At 46.4% G+C, this 19,560-nt stretch overlaps 1 protein-coding gene across 1 annotated transcript in view; it reads right to left on the bottom strand.

The window, feature by feature from the left end:
• WASHC5 (WASH complex subunit 5) overlaps positions 1-19,560 on the bottom strand; it is a 43,796-nt gene that overhangs the window by 20,354 nt on the left and 3,882 nt on the right. The window contains exons 3-15 of the mRNA XM_073590312.1: positions 17,400-17,545; positions 16,898-16,982; positions 15,145-15,245; positions 12,598-12,790; positions 11,506-11,658; positions 11,101-11,214; positions 10,713-10,884; positions 7,086-7,213; positions 6,081-6,210; positions 5,570-5,682; positions 4,761-4,927; positions 4,281-4,356; positions 3,914-4,024 (exon numbers count right to left, since the gene is read on the bottom strand). Of these exons, the coding sequence (XP_073446413.1) occupies positions 3,914-4,024; positions 4,281-4,356; positions 4,761-4,927; positions 5,570-5,682; positions 6,081-6,210; positions 7,086-7,213; positions 10,713-10,884; positions 11,101-11,214; positions 11,506-11,658; positions 12,598-12,790; positions 15,145-15,245; positions 16,898-16,982; positions 17,400-17,545 (1,689 nt within the window). The remainder of the gene's footprint in view (positions 1-3,913; positions 4,025-4,280; positions 4,357-4,760; positions 4,928-5,569; positions 5,683-6,080; positions 6,211-7,085; positions 7,214-10,712; positions 10,885-11,100; positions 11,215-11,505; positions 11,659-12,597; positions 12,791-15,144; positions 15,246-16,897; positions 16,983-17,399; positions 17,546-19,560) is intronic.

The raw sequence follows: 19,560 nt of genomic DNA on the forward strand, positions 1-19,560 counted from the left end.
GAAGGATCGCTCGTATCTCTAGGACATTGATCTACAGAGCTGATTCCTGAGTCGACCATCGACCCTGAACAGTGTGATTGCGGAACACTGCACCCCAGCCGATGAGGCTGGCGTCCGTTGTGACAATCTGGGAAGAATGGACCGCCCCGAGAGAATGAGGGGAGACGTCAACCACCAGTTGAGAGACCGCTTGATCCGGCATGAAAGACGAACCGGACGATCCAGAGACAGAGCCGACCTGTTCCACCTGGACAAAATGGCCTGCTGGAGGGGCCTGGCGTGAAAACTGGGCAAAGGGAACTGCCTCTATTGCTGCCACCATCTTCCCCAGAGTCCTCATGGCTGTCCTGAGAGATGAAAACCGTGCGATCTGTAGTGATCGGACGCCCTGCTGCAGGGAAAGAATCTTGTCTTGTGGGAGAAATACCCTTGACCGACGAGTGTCGAAAAGAAGGCCCAGAAACACAAGGCGTTGAGTAGGGATCAGACAGGACTTTTCCGGTTGACGATCCACCCAAAACTGGACAGGGTGTCTAGAACGATTGCCACACTTAGGCGGGCCTGATGAAAGGAGGGAGCCTTAATCAGAATATCGTCGAGATACGGAAAAAGAACAAGACCTCTGATCCTCAACAAGGCCATCAACGCCGCCATAATCTTCGTGAAGACCCTGGGAGCGGTGGCGAGCCCGAAAGGGAGCGCGACGAACTGATAATGTTCGTGGTGAATCGCAAACCACAGGAACTTCGGATGTCCGGGAAATATGGGCACGTGTAGATAGGCATCTTGGATGTCTATGGAACACATGAATTCCTGCTCCTCCATGGAGGCAATCACCGAGCGAACCGACTCCATCCGGAAGTGGCGGAGGCGAACTCTCTTGTTGAGTAACTTGAGATCCAAGATGGGTCGAACCGCCCCGTCCTTTTTCGGCACCACAAACAGGTTTAAATAAAACCCTGTGAATCGTTCCGATTCGGGAACGGGCACAATCACCCCGGAGCTGAGGAGAGAGGCGATGGCCGAACCGAACCCCGGGATCAAGGCAGGATCCCGTGGCGGACGGGATTGGAAGAAGCGATCCCGTGGAAGAGAAACGAACTCTATTTTGTATCCTGTCGATACAACCTCTCTGACCCAAGCGTCCTCTACTGAGGCGAACCAGACGTCGCTGAAGAAAAGAAGTCGACCTCCCAATTGGAAGGGACCCACGGAAGACCGATGATAGTCATGCGGACGTAGACCGTCCAGATCTAGATCTGGGTGGTCTTCCCTGGGAAGAGTGGGACCGCCAGGACGGAGTGAGCCTGAAGGAGACCTTCTTTCTTTCCTGACGTGCTTGTGGCCTTTGCTGGTTGGAAGGGTTTTCCGCCGCATTGAAACGGCGGAAAGACCGAAAGGGACGGAACTGACGCCTTGGAGGAGGTCTGCGAGACTTGGATTGGGGGAGAAGAGAACTCGTACCTCAGGTAGCGTCCTTAATAATCTGGTCCAATTGGGACCCAAAGAGACGCACTCCTTGAAAAGGCAGATTAGTCAGACTTTTTAGAGGACAAGTCCGCCTGCCAGGCCTTGAGCCAAATTGTACGTCGGATTGCCACGATGTTGCTTGACGCCTGAACCGCGCTAGATGCGGCATCCAAGGAAGCAGAAAGCAGATAATCCCCCGCATGGGAAATCTGATTGGCGAGATCGGCCAAATGCTCCGGTTGTGCCTTATCCAGAATGCCCTGCCGAAGGTCCTCTGCCCAAGCGGATATAGCCTTTGCTGCCCAAGATGAAGCAAAGACTGGACATACCGCCGCAGATGCCGCCTCGAAGGCAGACTTTGCTAGGGATTCTATGATTCTGTCATTAGAATCTTTTAGAGACGCTACACCCGACAGCGGAAGAACAGTATTATTAGAGAGTCTGGATACGGGAGGGTCCACTGAAGGAGAAGCGGCCCAGTTGTCCGTGAGCTCTTTAGCAAACGGATACTGCACGCCGAGACGCTTTCCTCTTTGAAAGCGTCTAGTCGGATCTTCCCTTTCCTTGGTAAAAATCTTCCCAAACTCGGAATGAAAGGGAAACACCCTGGAAGGTGTTTCCGCCCGTCTGAACGAAACCTCCTGATCTGAGGATTTCGCAGGGGCGTCAGTGATGTCGAAGGTATGGTGAAACGTGGCAATGAGGTTCTGCACCGTAACCTTCATGTTCGCATCCTGATCCGAATCCAGCTCTAAGACCCCTTCAGATTCCGAAAGCGCTTCACTTGACTCGGGAGAGGAGGCCCGAGAGGGAGACTGCTGGGGAGTATGGGGTGAGGTAGGGCGAGGAGAGGACTCCGCCTGGAGATCCTGCCTGGGTCACTTGCGACTGACACTGGCTGGCTCAGATGGGACGTCCTGGGACGTGCTAGGTCCCGCAGAAGCTCCCAAGGGCAACTTATCCAGAACGGCTACTAGGGACCGAGACACCTTGGTGAGGTCTGCCACCGACTGTGATAGGGAGGAGGCCCAACCCGGCAAGGGGGGCTCACTCACCCCTGGGGCTATGGATGGCTCCTGAGCGGCGTCGGGCTGTGCAGGGGAGGGCCAAAGAGCGGGTACGATCAGCCTTAGGGATAGACATTGTGAAAAACCTGAGGTAGTGCCGGAAGGTTGGGGGACAGAGGGCGGAGAAGGGTCAGTCTGCCGTGCAGAACTACTCACGGTCCGGTGTCCCCAAAAGCGATGCTGCTCGACCTGTCCGGGGATGCAGATCAGGGAGAAGTCCGGCTGGCCGTCCCAAAGAGGCAAAAAGCTGCTTGCAAAAACTGCTCAGGGGCTGGGGAGCCTTTCCAGCTGCGTCTGGCTGGCAGGCTGTGAAGATGGCGCCTGCCTGTAGAAAAGCGCGGGTCCCGGGGAAGGGCAGTCCTCGCAGGGTTAATAATTGCTGCCCTCTAGCCATAATATGCTGGGCAGGAGAGGGAAAGGCGGGGGGAGGGCCTGTGGAGAGCGGGAGTGAAGCCCGCTTAGTAGAAAGGGGCGGGGGGCGTGGCCGCGACGCTGCGGTAGGCCCGAACACAAGCCGGGGCCTAAATTAGTTGCGGCGGCCGCCTGTCAGCAGGGGGTCGGCGCGGAAGACGCGTCGCAACACCGGGCCGCGTCCCTGCCCAGAACTGCTCGACTCCAGCGCTACCCCTGCCGAGATGGAAAAAAGGGGGAAGCACAGAACGAGGCCCGTGAAGACCCGGGGCCTGCATGGATGCGGTGACCGTGGGGGGATGCGGGGCGTGCAGGGACCCTAACGTGGTCCCCCTGGCGACCGCTCCAAGAGAAAACGCCGGGGGAAGACTGACATACTCACCCAGGCAGGGGGCCTTACAATAAAGGTACCTGAAAATCCCAAGCTGTCTGTCTCTATGAAATCCGCGCCTCATCCAACCTTCAGGCTCTGGTAGGCGAGAGGGTGGGAGGCGGGGGGAAAGGACCGTCCGTGCGGCTGGCACCTACTTGTGCGAGGCTCCTGGTCCTGCTCCGGAGACCTATGAGGATACGGGGTGGCAGTACACGCCGTACTCATAGTCTCTTTGTGGGAGTACGGATGTGACTGTTCACTCCGTATCCCTCCGGAACCTGCAAAGAAACGACGCACACTGAGGTAGATATGGGTCTAATAAAAGACCCGTGTCCACCTCCTACTGACACTAAGCTAAACTGAGGGATTTCCTGCCGGTCGGTGGGGTGTATACGGCGGAGGAGGAGCTAACTTTTTTGTGCATAGTGTCAGCCTCCTAGTGGCAGCAGCATACACCCATGGTCTCTGTGTCCCCCAATAAGGCGAACGAGAAAGCAAGGTTATCACCAATGATAGAGATATAATGCACCGCTCCAGTTATCCCTACGGTATAATGGGGGCTCAGCATGCGAGGATGGGATTGATCTCTTACCTTCCTGACATAAGATACTAGCTCTCCAGAGTAATACTGAGACACGCTGAGCAGATCGGGGCTGTTGGCCTGATTGATGCGCAGTAAGGGCAAGTCCAGGGCAGATGCCAGCTGTAATGCAAGACAGAGGGTGTAAAAGTGTCAGACTGAAGTTCACACATTGCAGCAGAAAACCACAGTGCTTCCTCAGGGTCTCAACTGGGGAAACAAAATCAGAGAAAGAACAAAGTGCAAAATACAATGTAGTACTCCATAGAAAGAGTGAAAGGAATGACAAAACACATCTGTTTGAACTGAGTTTTAGTGACCCCCTTAACTTAATCCCTACACCCGATGGGTCAGTATGAAGTAGGGATGGGTTTCTTACCTTCAGGAACGTGGCTCGCAGTTTGGTGACCATGGACGGATTGGCTCTGATGCTCTCCTGCATGATCGATGTGAAACTAGTGCAAAGAACGGTATTATTATACACTTGTGCAACAAGGAGCAATGTCATAGTACCTATAGGGGATGAGTAGTAGCACCAGGGCACTAAAGCATACGGGATGGCACTAGTAAGACACCAGCATTACCAGTGACACATGGTAGGTGAGCGCCCTGTCAGAGGTTTGGCACTTGCACCATGGGGTGCTATGTGTTACCTAAGCGTTAAAGTAAACCACTCTACCACCAGGGCTGGATGCACATGGCACCATGACTTGATTTTTTTTCTTAACTACTTTACCCATAAGGGTTGCAATGTGGATTCCTTGACTCTAACATTAAAACTGGAGTAAATTAAAATAATTCACATGTGAACTGCGCTGACAGCAAAAGGTGTCTGGCCGTCCTGTCAGATGAGACGTACCTGTCAATGAGCTGCCAGGCGAAGGACAGGTCCCCCACGATCTGCATGGTGATCAGCACTTCTTCTTTGATGTTAATTGTGCGAATCATCTGGTGCAGAAACCTCCGGGTGTCAGCGAGGAACTGGCAGACCTGAAGGTTACTCTCCAGCTGGTGGAATTCCTGAACCTGTAGGAAGTCATAGTGATTATTAGTAACAGAACCGGGGAAGATGCGAACGATGAAGACGTTTGACTTTCTCTTCTAAGTTGGTATTTTCAAATAATGAGAAGTAGAACTGCTGTCATAACTCCTGTGAACTCCTAGGCTTCCTCTATAAGTGGACGGAGGAAGAAGGACTCACAGGCTTCCTCTATAAGTGGACGGGGGACGCAGGACTTACAGGCTTCCTCTATAAGTGGACGGTGAGGAAGCAGGACTCCCCGCTTCCTCTATAAGTGGACGGTATGGAAGCAGGACTCCCAGGCTTCCTCTATAAGTGGACGGTGTGGAAGCAGGACTCACAGGCTTCCTCTATAAGTGGACGGTGGAAGCAGGACTCACAAGCTTCCTCTATAAGTGGACGGTGGAAGCAAGACTCACAGGCTTCCTCTATAAGTGGACGGTGGAAGCAAGACTCACAGGCTTCCTCTATAAGTGGACAGTGTGGAAGCAAGACTCACAAACTCTTTAATACACCTCACTTATCAGATATGGCAAACAATTGGATCAGCCTTGAAAACCATCTGTGGCCGATCAGACTACCCCATTAATGAGTACGCATTTATTAATTCACCAGATATTTGGACACAGACATCCACAAGGTCTCACCTCTTCCAAGGCTTGTATGAGCTGTACCGTCTTTCTCCCCGCCGCTGTGGAGTCATCATAGTTTAAGGACAGGATCTGTTTGGAGATTTCCCGGAACCAGGCCTGCAGGTTTTCTGTGAATAAATGAGAGAAGATTACACGGTGCCGGCTAAACCAGCGGATCAATAATTCAGCAATTTCCTAGTGAACCTTGTGATTTTATTCATCTCTAATCTTGTGGTCAGTGAATGGAAACGAGAAACAGACCAGATACTGGAGGCTTTCTAAATATGAAGTCTCTGGTATCTAGTCAAGAAGGGTTTTATTCATTTAGAGCGAGCATAGGTGTTAAAAAGGGGAACTGAAAACGTAGAATATATTAGTAGTTTCAAAACTCTGACCAATCTTTCTTAGTCTTTGCCCCGCTTTCAGAAGACAGGAGGGATGTGAGGCAGAGTGAGTCCTGGGGATGAACTATGGTGGTGAGACAATGTCTCCCCTGTCCACCTTCTTATGGTCAGTGCCTTCATACCATTCTTCTCCACTCTGGTGAGCGGTTTGACTCCGGAGAAAACATCAGCGAGTTCTGTCATCCGCTCTGATCCTTCCGTCTTATAGTTTTCCCACTTGCTCTGTTTTTCTGACAACATTTGCTTAAACATCTGAAATTAAGAGTAAAGTGAAGATGTAAAATATAAGCGACCATTTCATACCTGGACAAGCTGAATCTATAGCAGCTGCTTTTTTAGTGGCTCTTCAGTTTGCTTCTAAGGACCCCCTGTGCAGGATGCAAGCTACGCTACATCCATCATTTTCTTTGACCCTTTAACTCTCCCGTACCTATATATCCATCATAGAGCAGGTCAAGGTGTATGGAACAGACTCAGAGGATGAGAATGCTCCATGAAGTGCAAGCGCTGTCTGTTATACAGCTGGCAATTGGCATTAAATGTCGCTGCACCATGCTGCCCGGGCACGCATCCCACCATGACATGAGGGTACCAATGGGTCGCCACAGGGTACTACTGTGAAGCTCAGCCCCAATCTGAGCTTCACAGCAGACCATGATTGGGACTCATACTGCATTAGCAATCCAACAACTGCATATTCAAGTCCCTTAAAAAAATATAAATATTGAAGATATTTAGAAAAAAAAATCAGAATCACTTTATTTTCAACTGGAGGAGAAAACAAAGAAATTTAATTAAAAAAAAGCATATTTGGCATCTGTAAAATTCCAATGAAAACAACCATAAAACGGCAAAAGTCTTAACAAAAAAATAAATGAAACTCCCAATTTTTTTTATCATTGCACCCCAGGCAACCAAAAAAAAATGCAATAAAAAGTTATCAAAGTGCCATATGTATCCCAAAATGATGCCTACAGAAACAAGTTCGACCAACTTTCCAAATGTTGATGGAGACTGTCTGTTCTGGTTTATGGAATGGGGTAACAGTGGACCTTCCCTCTCGGACGCCCTTCTGTCTTAGGGGCACATAGGATACAATCGTGAATATCGCACAGAGAGAGGTTTACCTCCTTTAGAAGAAACTCAAACTGGGCTGTGTCGAGCAGCAGCTGGAACAGGACTTTGGGGTTGTACTTGGACTCTGCCAGGACTTGGTCTTTTACTTGTCGGAGCCGCTTATTATTTGGGTCATAAGCTGGAAAACAAAAAGCGTAACATTTGTTCCTTTAGATACTAGACGTGACTTGATCGCTGCAGCACCGAAGGCAAAACTTCTTGCTGGGGTGTCGGGAGACTGAGCAGTTACGGAACCATTTCTCCTCAGTGGACGGTTATTTGTAAATCACGCATGACCCCTTTAAAGCCCATTGCACTTTCCAGCAGCCCCCTGACCTCTAGATTTGTAAATCAGAAGATGTTCACAAAATATATACATATTAATTTTTTTCCCACTTACAAAGACTGCAAATGTTTGTGTCTTGTGCAGCAATTTTCAATGGAAAAAACAGAAATTCAGCTCTATCTCTCTCTCTCATATTATATTATATTATATATATATATATATATTCAAATTAGCTTTTATTGGCAGGACTAAATACACATTAGTTTTGCCAAAGCAAGTGTAGAAAAGGGAATAGGGATAGGGACTGTAAGGATGTTGGGTAGGGGCTGTAGGAAAGATGGATGGGGGCAGATCCAGGATGGGGCTATAGAAGTCCATGGCATAGGGAAGGTGGATGGGGGGGATGGAGCAGATCCAGGGTGGGGCTATAGAAGTCCATGGCATAGGGAAGGTGGATGGGGGGCATGGGGCAGATCCAGGGTGGAGGCCATAGAAGTCCATGGCATAGTTTTCTTTCTCGCAGTCTATGACATTCGCTCACATATTGCGCTATCTCCACTGCTCTCTCTTCTTCCCCCAGCAGGATATATGTTTTCTCCTCCTCCTTCATGGTGATGAAATCCAGAAAGAGATGTGAGAGTCTCCTGAAGTGAGTGTCCCTCACTGCTGAGTATTTGGAGCAGTGTAGCAGGAAATGGGTCTCATCCTCCAGGGCCTCCTGGTCACAGTGTTAGCACAGTCTTTCCTCCCTGGGCTTGTAGCTCTGCCTGTGTCGACCGGATTCGATGGCCAGATTGTGGGCATTGAGTCTATACCGGCTCAGGATCTTGCGGTCTCTGGGGTCCGGGAGTTTCTCCAGGTATGGGGCCAGTCTGTAGTCTCTCTGTAGACTCCGGCACACGGTCAGTTTCTGTGAGCTGATGATGTCGTTCTTCCAGTCACTTACGTACCTCTCCTGGCCTTCGTCTACCATCTTCCTGATTCCGGCTTTTGTCAGGTTGTTGTGATTGGTGTTCTGGTCAGGTTGGGTTTGGGTGGGCTGTTCCGAGGATCCTGGTTTTTCTGTTTCACCTACATGTGTCAGGTCTTTATGGTGATGGGAGCTTGGATTGCTCCTACGTAGGTGAGCCCGGAATGACAGTGCCCTATTTAGAACCGTTAGGTGTAGAGGGAATCTGCCCAGCTCGACCCGGCAAGCACTGTTGGAGGTGCGCCGATGGACTTGGAGAAGGTGCTTGCAGAATTCCAGGTGCAATATTTCTGTTGGGCTGAAATCCCACCTTGACCAGTCTGGGTAGGTGTGAGGACCCCAGACTTCGCTGCCATACAGGAGGATTGGGGCGATGATAGAGTCGACGATTTTTAACCAGACCCTCACTGGTGGCTTCAGATGGTAGAGTTTCCTTCGGATGGCAGAGAAGGTTTTGCTGGCCTTGTCTTTCAGGGTCTCTATGGCTTGTTTGAAGCTCCCTGACCGGTGAATCTCTAGGCCCAGGTAGGTATATTTGTCCGTTCCTGTAAGGGTGCAGTTGTTGAGGACAAATGAAGGGTGCTGGTCTGATTTTCTCTTTCTCTTCTGGAACACCATGATGTTGGTTTTCTTTAGGATGACCGGTAGTGCCCAGGTGGAGCTGAATTTCTCTAAGATTTTCAGGTTTTCTTGGAGACCTTTCTCGGTTGGTGACAGAAGCAGCAGGTCATCTGCATACAGCAGGAATTTCACCTGCGCATCATGGAGGGTGAGACCTGTTGCTGTGAAAGATTCCAGAGCAGTAGCCATCTCGTTGATGTAAATGTTGAAGAGCGTTGGGCTTAGGCTGCAGCCTTGTCTGACTCCCCGGCTCTGCTGGAAATAGGCTGTTCTTCTGCTGCCGTTCACACTCACACTGCAGAGGTTCTCGGTGTAGGAGCTCTTGATAACATCGTAGGTGTTTCCTCTTTCTTTATATATATATATATATATATATATATATACACTCACTGGCCACTTTATTAGGTACACCATGCTAGTAAGGGGTTGGACCCCCTTTTGCCTTCAGAACTGCCTCAATTCTTCGTGGCAGAGATTCAACAAGGTGCTGGAAGCATTCCTCAGAGATTTTGGACCATATTGACATGATGGCATCACACAGTTGGCGCAGATTTGTCGGCTGCACATCCCTGATGCGAATCTCCCGTTCCACCACATCCCAAAGATGCTCTATTGGATTGAGATCTGGTGACTGAGGAGGCCATTTGAGTACAGTAAACTCATTGTCATGTTCAAGAAACCAATCTGAGATGATTCGAGCTTTATGACATGGCGCATTATCCTGCTGAAAGTAGCCATCAGATGTTGGGTACATTGTGGTCATAAAGGGATGGACATGGTCAGCAACAATACTCAGGTAGGCTGTGGCGTTGCAACGATGCTCAATTGGTACCAAGGGGCCCAAAGAGTGCCCAGAAAAAATTCCCCACACCATGACACCACCACCACCAGCCTGAACCGTTGATACAAGGCAGGATGAATCCATGCTTTCATGTTGTTTACGCCAAATTCTGACCCTACCATCCCAATGTCGCAGCAGAAATCGAGACTCATCAGACCAGGCAACGTTTTTCCAATCTTCTACTGTCCAATTTCGATGAGCTTGTGCAAATTGTAGCCTCAGTTTCCTGTTCTTAGCTGAGAGGAGTGGTACCCAGTGTGGTCTTCTGCTGCTGTAGCCCATCTGCCTCAAAGTTCGACGCACTGTGCGTTCAGAGATGCTCTTCTGCCTACCTTGGTTGTAACGGGTGGCAATTTGAGTCACTGTTGCCTTTCTATCAGCTCAAACCAGTCTGCCCATTCTCCTCTGACCTCTGGCATCAACATGGCATTTCCGGCCACAGAACTGCCGCTCACTGGATTTTTTTTCTTTTTCGGACCATTCTCTGTAAACCCTAGAGATGGTTGTGCGTGAAAATCCCAGTTGATCAGCAGTTTCTGAAATTCTCAGACCAGCCCTTCTGGCACCAACAATCATGCCACGTTCAAAGGCACTCAAATCACCTTTCTTCCCCATACTGATGCTCGGTTTGAACTGCAGGAGATTGTCTTGACCATGTCTACATGCCTAAATGCACTGAGTTGCCGCCATGTGATTGGCTGATTAGAAATTAAGTCTTAACACACAGTTGGACAGGTGTACCTAATAAAGTGGCCAGTGAGTGTATATATATATATATATATATATATATATAGATAGATAGATAGATAGATAGATAGATAGATAGATAGATAGATATTTATTTTTATAAGTAACCCCATAGAAACTGTCACTTCAGTGGACGATAAAAGGGATCACTCTTAGTCAGAATGCAGCATTACCCGAGTCTGCAGTGTGCAGCATCAGCCACCGGATGGCGACGTTACAGTCTCGCAGGCAGTTCAGCAGCTTGGGAATATTATCCAGCACGAACTCCTCTCTCAGGAACCCCTCCTTCAAAAACTGCTGCACTTGTGGGTGCAGACGCTCCGTGATAGCAGCGTATCGACAAGCCTGGTGGAAAACAATCAGATCAACGACATGTTACTAAAATATTCACTAGATATCATATAATGAAAACATACATATTCTATCATCAGACTGGTATGGTGAGGGGTAGAGGAGGGTCTCTCCTGGTAGTAAAATAATGATCTGCCAAAAACAGTTGCACTCCATGTTGGGGCTGCTTCAGACAGAATCAGTCTCCTTCTCCCTCTGGCGCTGCGATACCTGCTCCTTGATGTTTGGCAGATCTAGGGTGTAATTCAGAGCTGTTTTTGCAGCTTTGTAGGGTTCCCAGGCCTCCATCAGATTGACTGTGATCCCCATGTAAATGCTGATAATCTGGAGGGAAATGAGACACAATGAATGGCGAGGTCACCCAGCATCAGTGCCGCACAGCTCACAATGCTGGCAGACTGGAGCACCGAGCCTCCTTCCTAAAGAGCTCATTCTAAACGGACACAAGATATCCTTCACATTACAGTTCCTCTGAGATTGTGAGATCTGCACTTGATGTCAGTGATTGGAAATATCCCCCTTCTATATCCAAATGGTAACATTTCACGTCTGTCTTGTATGTGGTCCTGGATCACCCATACACAATATCACAAGTGTCACAGATCTTCCACTCACCCAGTTATCAGGAAAATATTTGTCCACTATCTCCCTCATCTTGGCTTGATGAGTGTGTAGTGTGGAGGGATGAAAGTACAGGATGACATACAGCATGGCAGCTTGTGTGGCAAGAGCGGTGCTCCGATGCTCTGGTAAAGGGTAAGCAGACACCTAAAAATAAATATCAAACCAAGAGATGATGATGGAGTAACATGCTGGAATTATGACATACCAGAGTCCACAGATAATAGAGGTCCTGTATTATACTCCAGAGCTGCACTCACTATTCTGCTGGTGCAGTCACTGCGTACATACATTATATTACTGATCCTGTACTGATCCTGAGTTACATCCTGTATTATACTCCAGAGCTGCACTCACTATTCTGCTGGTGCAGTCACTGTGTACATACATTACTGATCCTGAGTTACATCCTGTATTATACTCCAGAGCTGCACTCACTATTCTGCTGGTGCAGTCACTGTGTACATTCATTACATTATTGATCCTGAGTTACATCCTGTATTACACCCCAGAGCTGCACTCACTATTCTGCTGGTGCAGTCACTGTGTACATACATTACTGATCCGGAGTTACATCCGGTATTATACCCCAGAGCTGCACTCACTATTCTGCTGGTGCAGTCACTGTGTACATACATTACTGATCCTGAGTTACATCCTGTATTATACCCCAGAGCTGCACTCACTATTCTGCTGGTGCAGTCACTGTGTACATACATTACATTACTGATCCTGTACTGATCTTGAGTTACATCCTGTATTATACTCCAGAGCTGCTCTCACTATTCTGCTTGTGCAGTCACTGTGTACATACATTACATTACTGATCCTGAGTTACATCCTGCATTATACTGCAGAGCTGCACTCACTATTCTGCTAGTGCTGTCACTGTGTACATACATTACATTGCTGATCCTGAATTACATCTCGTATTATACTCCAGAGCTGCACTCACTATTAAGCAGGATTTCGAGCTGAACTCTCCCAGCATTCCCTGATTATTTGCTACCTGTACTCAGCTTTTTCCGGGGATTTGCCTTCTGCCTTATGAGGGGGAAACGTTCCTTATTTAGGTGTTGCTCTCACCTGGTTATAGATGTCGTCTGAGCGGAGTCTGCCGATCACCATACTGATGTAGGTGTCACTTATAGGCACTCGGTTGAAGTAACTCTCTGGGTAGTTTGGGGGCCGCTTAGACCCTGGTTGGCTGGAATACCCCGTACTGCGCAGTAGTTTGCAGATATCGTCCATATTGGAATCAGCGGAGGATCTGGCGGCACTGAACAATCAGGGGAAGATTGGGAATCAATCATAAAATAAGTACATTGGGCAGATGAAGTGAAGGAACAATAGAGATAAACGACAAGAAAGTCAGAATATACACACATTATATACAAGATCATTCTTAATTTATTTACTTATTAACTATTTCTTAACCATCCATAGACGGTGATACATTTATTAAGCTACAATGACGTTTCAGAACATTATTTCTGAGTCAGAAACAGCACAGAGATCATAGAGCTGCATGAGCCTGAAGCCGGTAGTCAGAGACAGCCAAACTTCCCACAGAGAAGGCAGAGATGATTTACTACCCTCAAAGCCTGTCTGGTGAGTGTATAAACAGTGTGTACATACAGTATAGGAAGCGCTGACAACTATTCATCCTCCGGACCCAGTGATTATGTGATCGCCAGGTGTCAGGAGGGAGAAGATCAGTTCTAATGTGCAAATAGTAGGCTGAATCTCCATGTAACTGGGGCTAATGTATCAGTCCCAGTTACCAGGGAAATCAGATATAAAAATATTTCATACTATCATCTCCTTATACTATTCATAGACTGTCATTAGCATCCTTGTACAGCTTCCGTGAACTCCAAGGAAGGGGTTTTGGGGGCTTTAAGGGTACATTTTTTCCATGTTATGAACCCTTTTTACTGGAAGAAGATACAGGATCTCTTCTCCATGTCATCACCCTCTTTTACCAGTAACAATTCTAATAAAGACTGCCTAGGGAAGACTGCTTCCAAAATACCAAAATCATCAAAAAAAGAAGAAAAAGAAGCATTGTCTAAAATATGGAACAAATTTTATTAAATTAATTTTTAAAATAATAATAGACGAAATACGAAGATCATATGGATAAAAGGTGCAGACACTATGGTAATACAAGCTTAACCCTTTAGGTAAGGTGCAAAAGTAGATGAAAAAATGCCTATAAAGCGGACATCTGCTAAAGTGCATGAAGCGCATATTAGAGTGGACATACAAGGGGTTAAAAAACCTATTAAGTGTCCAGACATAGAGAACCATACATCATGATGAATCAATATTATAAAAGTGAATGGTATTTATATCCACAAAACCAACATCATAAAAAAGTGATATAACATAGGAATCAATCAGTACAAAATATATGCAGAAGGTGCAAAGTAGTTAATGATAAGAAAGGTTATGTGCAAGTGCAGGGTAACAAGTGAGCCCAAAGTGCAGGAAGAGTGTAATGGATTCTCATATGAAGGTTATGCTGCTCATTCTATGAGAAAGGCAGGTTAGTGAATGGAAGCACATTACCTTAGGGTGCAGGCTGGGAACCCCGACGCGCGTTTCGCTTTGGCTTTCTCGAGGGGTGCGCCTGGTTATGTGACAGGGCTGCATATATAAATATAATATTGATTCATCATGATGTATGGTTCTCTATGTCTGAACACTTAATAGGTTTTTTAACCCCTTGTATGTCCAATCTTATATGCGCTTCATGCACTTTAGCAGATGTCCGCTTTATAGGCATTTTTTCATCTATTTTTGCACCTTACCTAAAGGGTTAAGCTTGTATTACCATAGTGTCTGCACCTTGTATCCATATGATCTTCATATTTCGTCTATTATTATTTTAAAAATGAATTTAATAAATTTTGTTACATATTTTAGACAATGCTTCTTTTTTTGATGATTTTGGTACTCTTTTACCAGTAACAGCTTGTCATCTCATACCCTGTACAGCCACAACTAACCCAAAGGATAGAAACAGGATCTTTTTTTTCCACGTCATCACCCTCTTTTACCAGTGACAGATTGTTATGGTTATCACTCCCCCTTGTATGGTCTGAACTAACTCAAGGATAGAAAACAGGAACTTTTCTCCATGTTATGACCCCTTTTGCTATCACCGGTTTCCCTATAAAACCTACAGTGACCCTGGAGTGATACAGGGATCTTTCTTCATGTTATCACCTTTACCCTCTGATTATCAGACATATGGGGTATAGATCATTTCTATTTATAAGATTTAGGAAAGTGCCGATAACTATACATGGGAAGACTATTAACTTTTTGGTAAGATTTGAGGCTTTTTTTTTTGGACTTTTACTGGCAACCAAAGGCTTAAAGTAGAAAATCATCTTCTGCTGGACCCTGACTTTCAGCATGAGAATGGTGGCCGTCACGTTACATACTACGCCACCTTGGATAGATATGATTATGGGATCAGGACAGTGCTCCTACTGCCTAAATTCATGCTAAATGACTTCCCCTTGAACACCGAGACTTGTATTGTAGGACATCAATTTGTATCAAGATGAATTATAAAACATGGAGCCGCTGGGAGAAATATAAAGTGTACATGAGGCATACCTGTATCTGTAGTAGGAGACCAGCATCCTCTCCCGCACTTCTCCCTCAATCTTCTGATCAATCACCAGCAGCATCACCCCGTATAGGTATAGAGCCTCGCACTGCAGGAAGAGGGCTTAGGAGTTAAATCCTTCGTCCTAATAAAGGTCACATTTTGATAAGAAGTAATTTATAAAGCTCTTTTAAAAGAGACAACCTGATGCACTGGCCAGAATAGGAGTTACCTTCAATCTCATCTGCTTAACCCCTTAGATGCAGCAATCAACATTAACCATAGCATCTAAGGAGTTTGACAGCATAGGATGATCCCTTTGTGAACTCATCGACCATATGCAGAACATTTGCTTGCAAATGAGTTTCAAAGGAAGTCCCCTTACAGACCATAATAATATATGTAATGTAAAGGTAGCTCCGGCATAACCGAGCCAGTCACCACCACAATTTTCCAGATTTCCAAAACTGGGGTTCAACATGGCCTTAGGCCGAGGAGACGCAGACTGAGGCTGGCCTCAAACATCTGTGTTAAAGAGTGCGAGTATGGACCATGACCGTATGGACCGACCGTGGGGCTCCTGACCTGAACCCAAAAGCCTATAGAGCTGTGGTTTTATACAGGTCAATCCAGCTGAAAAGTTTACCTGTGAGATTTACAATGAGACCAGATCACTTTGGAGAACTGTGCAACAAAGGATCAAGTTCTGAGGGGCAACAACAAAACGAAACTTTAACCCTTTAGTGACAGAGCCAAATTTTTTAAATCTGACCAGTGTCACTTTATGTGGTAATAACTCTGGAACACTTCAACAAATCCCAGTGATTTTGAGATTGTTTGTTCTTGACACATTGTACTTTATGATAACGGTAAATTTAGGTCAATATGTTTTGCTTTTATTTATAAAAAAAAATCAGAAATTTGAGAAAAATGTTAAAAAATTAGCAATTTTCAAAGTTTTAATGCTTATCCCTTTAATCCAGATATCAGCACCATTTGTAAAATGTTCTTTTATTTTGTTAGCATTTCAGGTTTAAAAATGTAGCAGTAATTTTTCATTTTATCAAGGAAATTTACAAAAAAAATTTTTTTTTAGGGACCTATCCACGTTTGAAGCGACTTTGGGTGTCCTATATATTGGAAAACCCCCAAAAGTTATGCATTTTAAAAACTGCACCCCTGACATATTGAACACTGCAGTCATGTAGTTTATTAACCCTTCAGGTCATTTTCAGGAATTAATGCAAAGTGGCATGACAGAAATGAAAACATGTATTTTTACCACCTAAATGCCGCTAACTTCTGAACAGGTTACAACAGACGTCAAACTCTAAGGCCGCTATTTGGTCATGAATTGCCATGGCAAACATCAGGACCACACAATCATGATCTCAGTGTGCCGATGGGGATAAAGAGGAAGCCCCCACACTGTTAACCATTTATTCGATGTTGTCACTATTAGCAGCATTTAAGGGGTTAAAATGATTTGGACGGTGCAAACACTGATCGTGGCTCATGCAGCAATTTGTCAGCTATAGTGTACAGCCGACAGATGCTGGATGGTCACCTGTATGGGGATGCTATTCTCTTATATCTCACATTAGTTAAAAGACGTATTGGCGGTCATTAAGGGGTTAACAATATGTCATGCAAAAATACAAAGCGGGAAAGGCCTAAGATACTAAACTGCGGCGTGTGCTAGAGGAACTTCTATAACTTCACCCTGCAGTCACCTGCTACTCCGAGGTCACCACCACTCACCAGCAGCTGCTTCCCGTCTTCATTCAGGAGCACGGTCTCCAGAGTCTGCTGGATGTAAATCCCTTCATTAAGATCTTCCAGGTATCTGAAAAAGGGAAAATGAAAACACTCGATATGTAATATGGACAGAGATACCAGGATAATGTCTGCAGCAGCTGAGGTGTATTATGATGTTCTGCAGCAGCTGAGGTGTGCACTATGATGTTCTGCAGCAGCTGAGGTGTGCACTATGAGGTGCTGAAGCTGCTGAGGTATGCACTATCATGTTCTGCAGCCAAGGTGTGTACTATCATGTTCTGCCGCAGCTGAGGAGTGCACTATGAGGTTCTGCAGCAGATAAAGTGTATCATGATGTTCTGCAGCAATGAATGGCTTCCATTCCTCCTGTCAGTATTACAAGTACATAACTGGTGTTCCCGTCCCTGTCTGAGGGTCTCTCTGCACTATATATCGGGGGGTTTCGTGGCAGGCAGTCGCTGTGACGTGAGCGAACGGCACCTACCGGTTCACATCTATAATGTACTTGTGGACGCTCTCAAAGGCCAAGTAGAATCTGCTGAGGATTTCTATGTTGTTTTCTCGGAATTCTTCGTCCAGATCTTGAAGTTCTAGTTTGGCCTCCAGCCGCCCCTCACACATCTCCGGGCCCTGTGTAGACAACACATATTAACTCTTTAGGGCCTAGTCAGGTTCTTTAGGATGCGTAAATTTTATTTAATTAAAAAAATAAATAAATAATCACATCATTACCATGGATTTTTGGTCTCGTTTCTTCCATGTGGTATAAAAGGACATGATAATTTGATTGTATCGGTCATTTGAATTATGGATATGCATAGGTTTTTTTTGTGATTTTATACTTTTGCACAAAACTGCAGCGGGGACCGTGGGGATCTGTACAGAGAGCAGTGAGGACCGCGGGGATCTGTACTGAGAGCAGTGAGGACCGCGTGGATCTGTACTGAGAGCAGTGAGGACCGCGTGGATCTGTACTGAGAGCAGTGAGGACCGCGGGGATCTGTACTGAGAGCAGTGAGGACCGCGGGGATCTGTACTGAGAGCAGTGAGGACCGCGGGGATCTGTACTGAGAGCAGTGAGGACCGCGGGGATCTGTACTGAGAGCAGTGAGGACCGCGGGGATCTGTACTGAGAGCAGTGAGGACCGCGGGGATCTGTACTGAGAGCAGTGAGGACCGCGGGGATCTGTACTGAGAGCAGTGAGGACCGCGTGGATCTGTACTGAGAGCAGTGAGGACCGCGGGGATCTGTACTGAAAGCAGTGAGGACCGCGTGGATCTGTACTGAGAGCAGTGAGGACCGCGGGGACCTGTACTGGGAGCAGTGAGGACCGCGGGGATCTGTACTGAGAGCAGTGAGGACCGCGGGGATCTGTACTGGGAGCAGTGGGGACCACGTGGACCTGTACTGGGAGCAGTGGGGACCACGGGGACCTGTACTGGAAACAGCAAAGACCGCAAGGATCTGAACTGAGAGCATTGAGGACCACAAGGCTCTGTCTTTGGCCCAATTCTTTTTAACCTCTTTCTTTACGACCGACCTTGTGGATGGGATTGAGCGTAAAGTGTCAGTCTTTGCTGACGACACCAAAATATGTAGGATATTAAAATATTGCAGAATGATCTGGATAAGACGTCTGAATGGGCAAAGACTTGGCAAATGAGGTTTAATGTAGATAAATGAAGAGTAATGCAGCTGGGATGGAGTAATTCTATAGCTGCATATTCATTAGAAGAGAGTATACACGGGGTCACAGAACAGGAGATGAACGGGGAGGGGTTACTAGTAAGCTGAGCAGCAGCACTCAATGTCAGGCAGCAGCTGCAAAAGCAAACAAGATTTTAGGGTGCATAAAAAGAGATAAAATCCCACATTCTCAACGTTTTGTTACCACTTTATAAATCACTGGTGATATCACATCTAGAATATGGCATCCAGTTTGGGGCCACAAATTGTAAAAAGGATATTCAGAAGTTACAGTCAGTTCAAAGGCGTGCAACTAGATTATTACAAGGGATGGAGGCCTCTCATATGAGGAGAGGTTGGAAGAGTTGGGCTTGTTTAGCTTAGAAAAAAGACGTCTCAGAGGAGATCTCATTAATGTATAACTATATGTGTGATCGGTACAGAGGATGGCGCATGACTTATTCCTTCCAAAGACTGGACTGAGGAATAGGGGGCACTCATTATGGGTGGAAGAAAGGCGATTTTGGCAGCTACATAGGAAAGGGTTCTTTACAGTTAGAGGCTAGAGCAGTCAGACTGTGAAATGCCGACCACAAGAGGTAGTAATGGCAGACAGTAGATAAAAAAGGGTTGGCTTCTTTGCTCTCAGCAAATGGCATTGTAGGTCATAAATAATCTAGTGATAAAGAATGTAGAACTGACGGGAAAGGTTGCACTTGATGGACTGGTGCCTTTTTTCAACCTATAGAACTGGGACAACCTTTATAGACCTCAAAACATTTTTATTTTTCAATAGGCAAAGCTACATGAGGCATTTGCAGGATGGGACATAGATTTTATGGTAACATTATGGGATACATTTAACATTTGCTAACTTTTTATGCTATTTTATGGAGGAGCGGCAGTCAAATATACACAACTCATGGTATATTATATATTTTTTTTACGGTGTTTACAG

This window comes from Dendrobates tinctorius, unplaced genomic scaffold, assembly GCF_039654945.1.
Source record: "Dendrobates tinctorius isolate UK_male_01 unplaced genomic scaffold, ASM3965494v1 ptg000116l, whole genome shotgun sequence".
Classification (NCBI taxonomy): domain Eukaryota; kingdom Metazoa; phylum Chordata; class Amphibia; order Anura; family Dendrobatidae; genus Dendrobates; species Dendrobates tinctorius.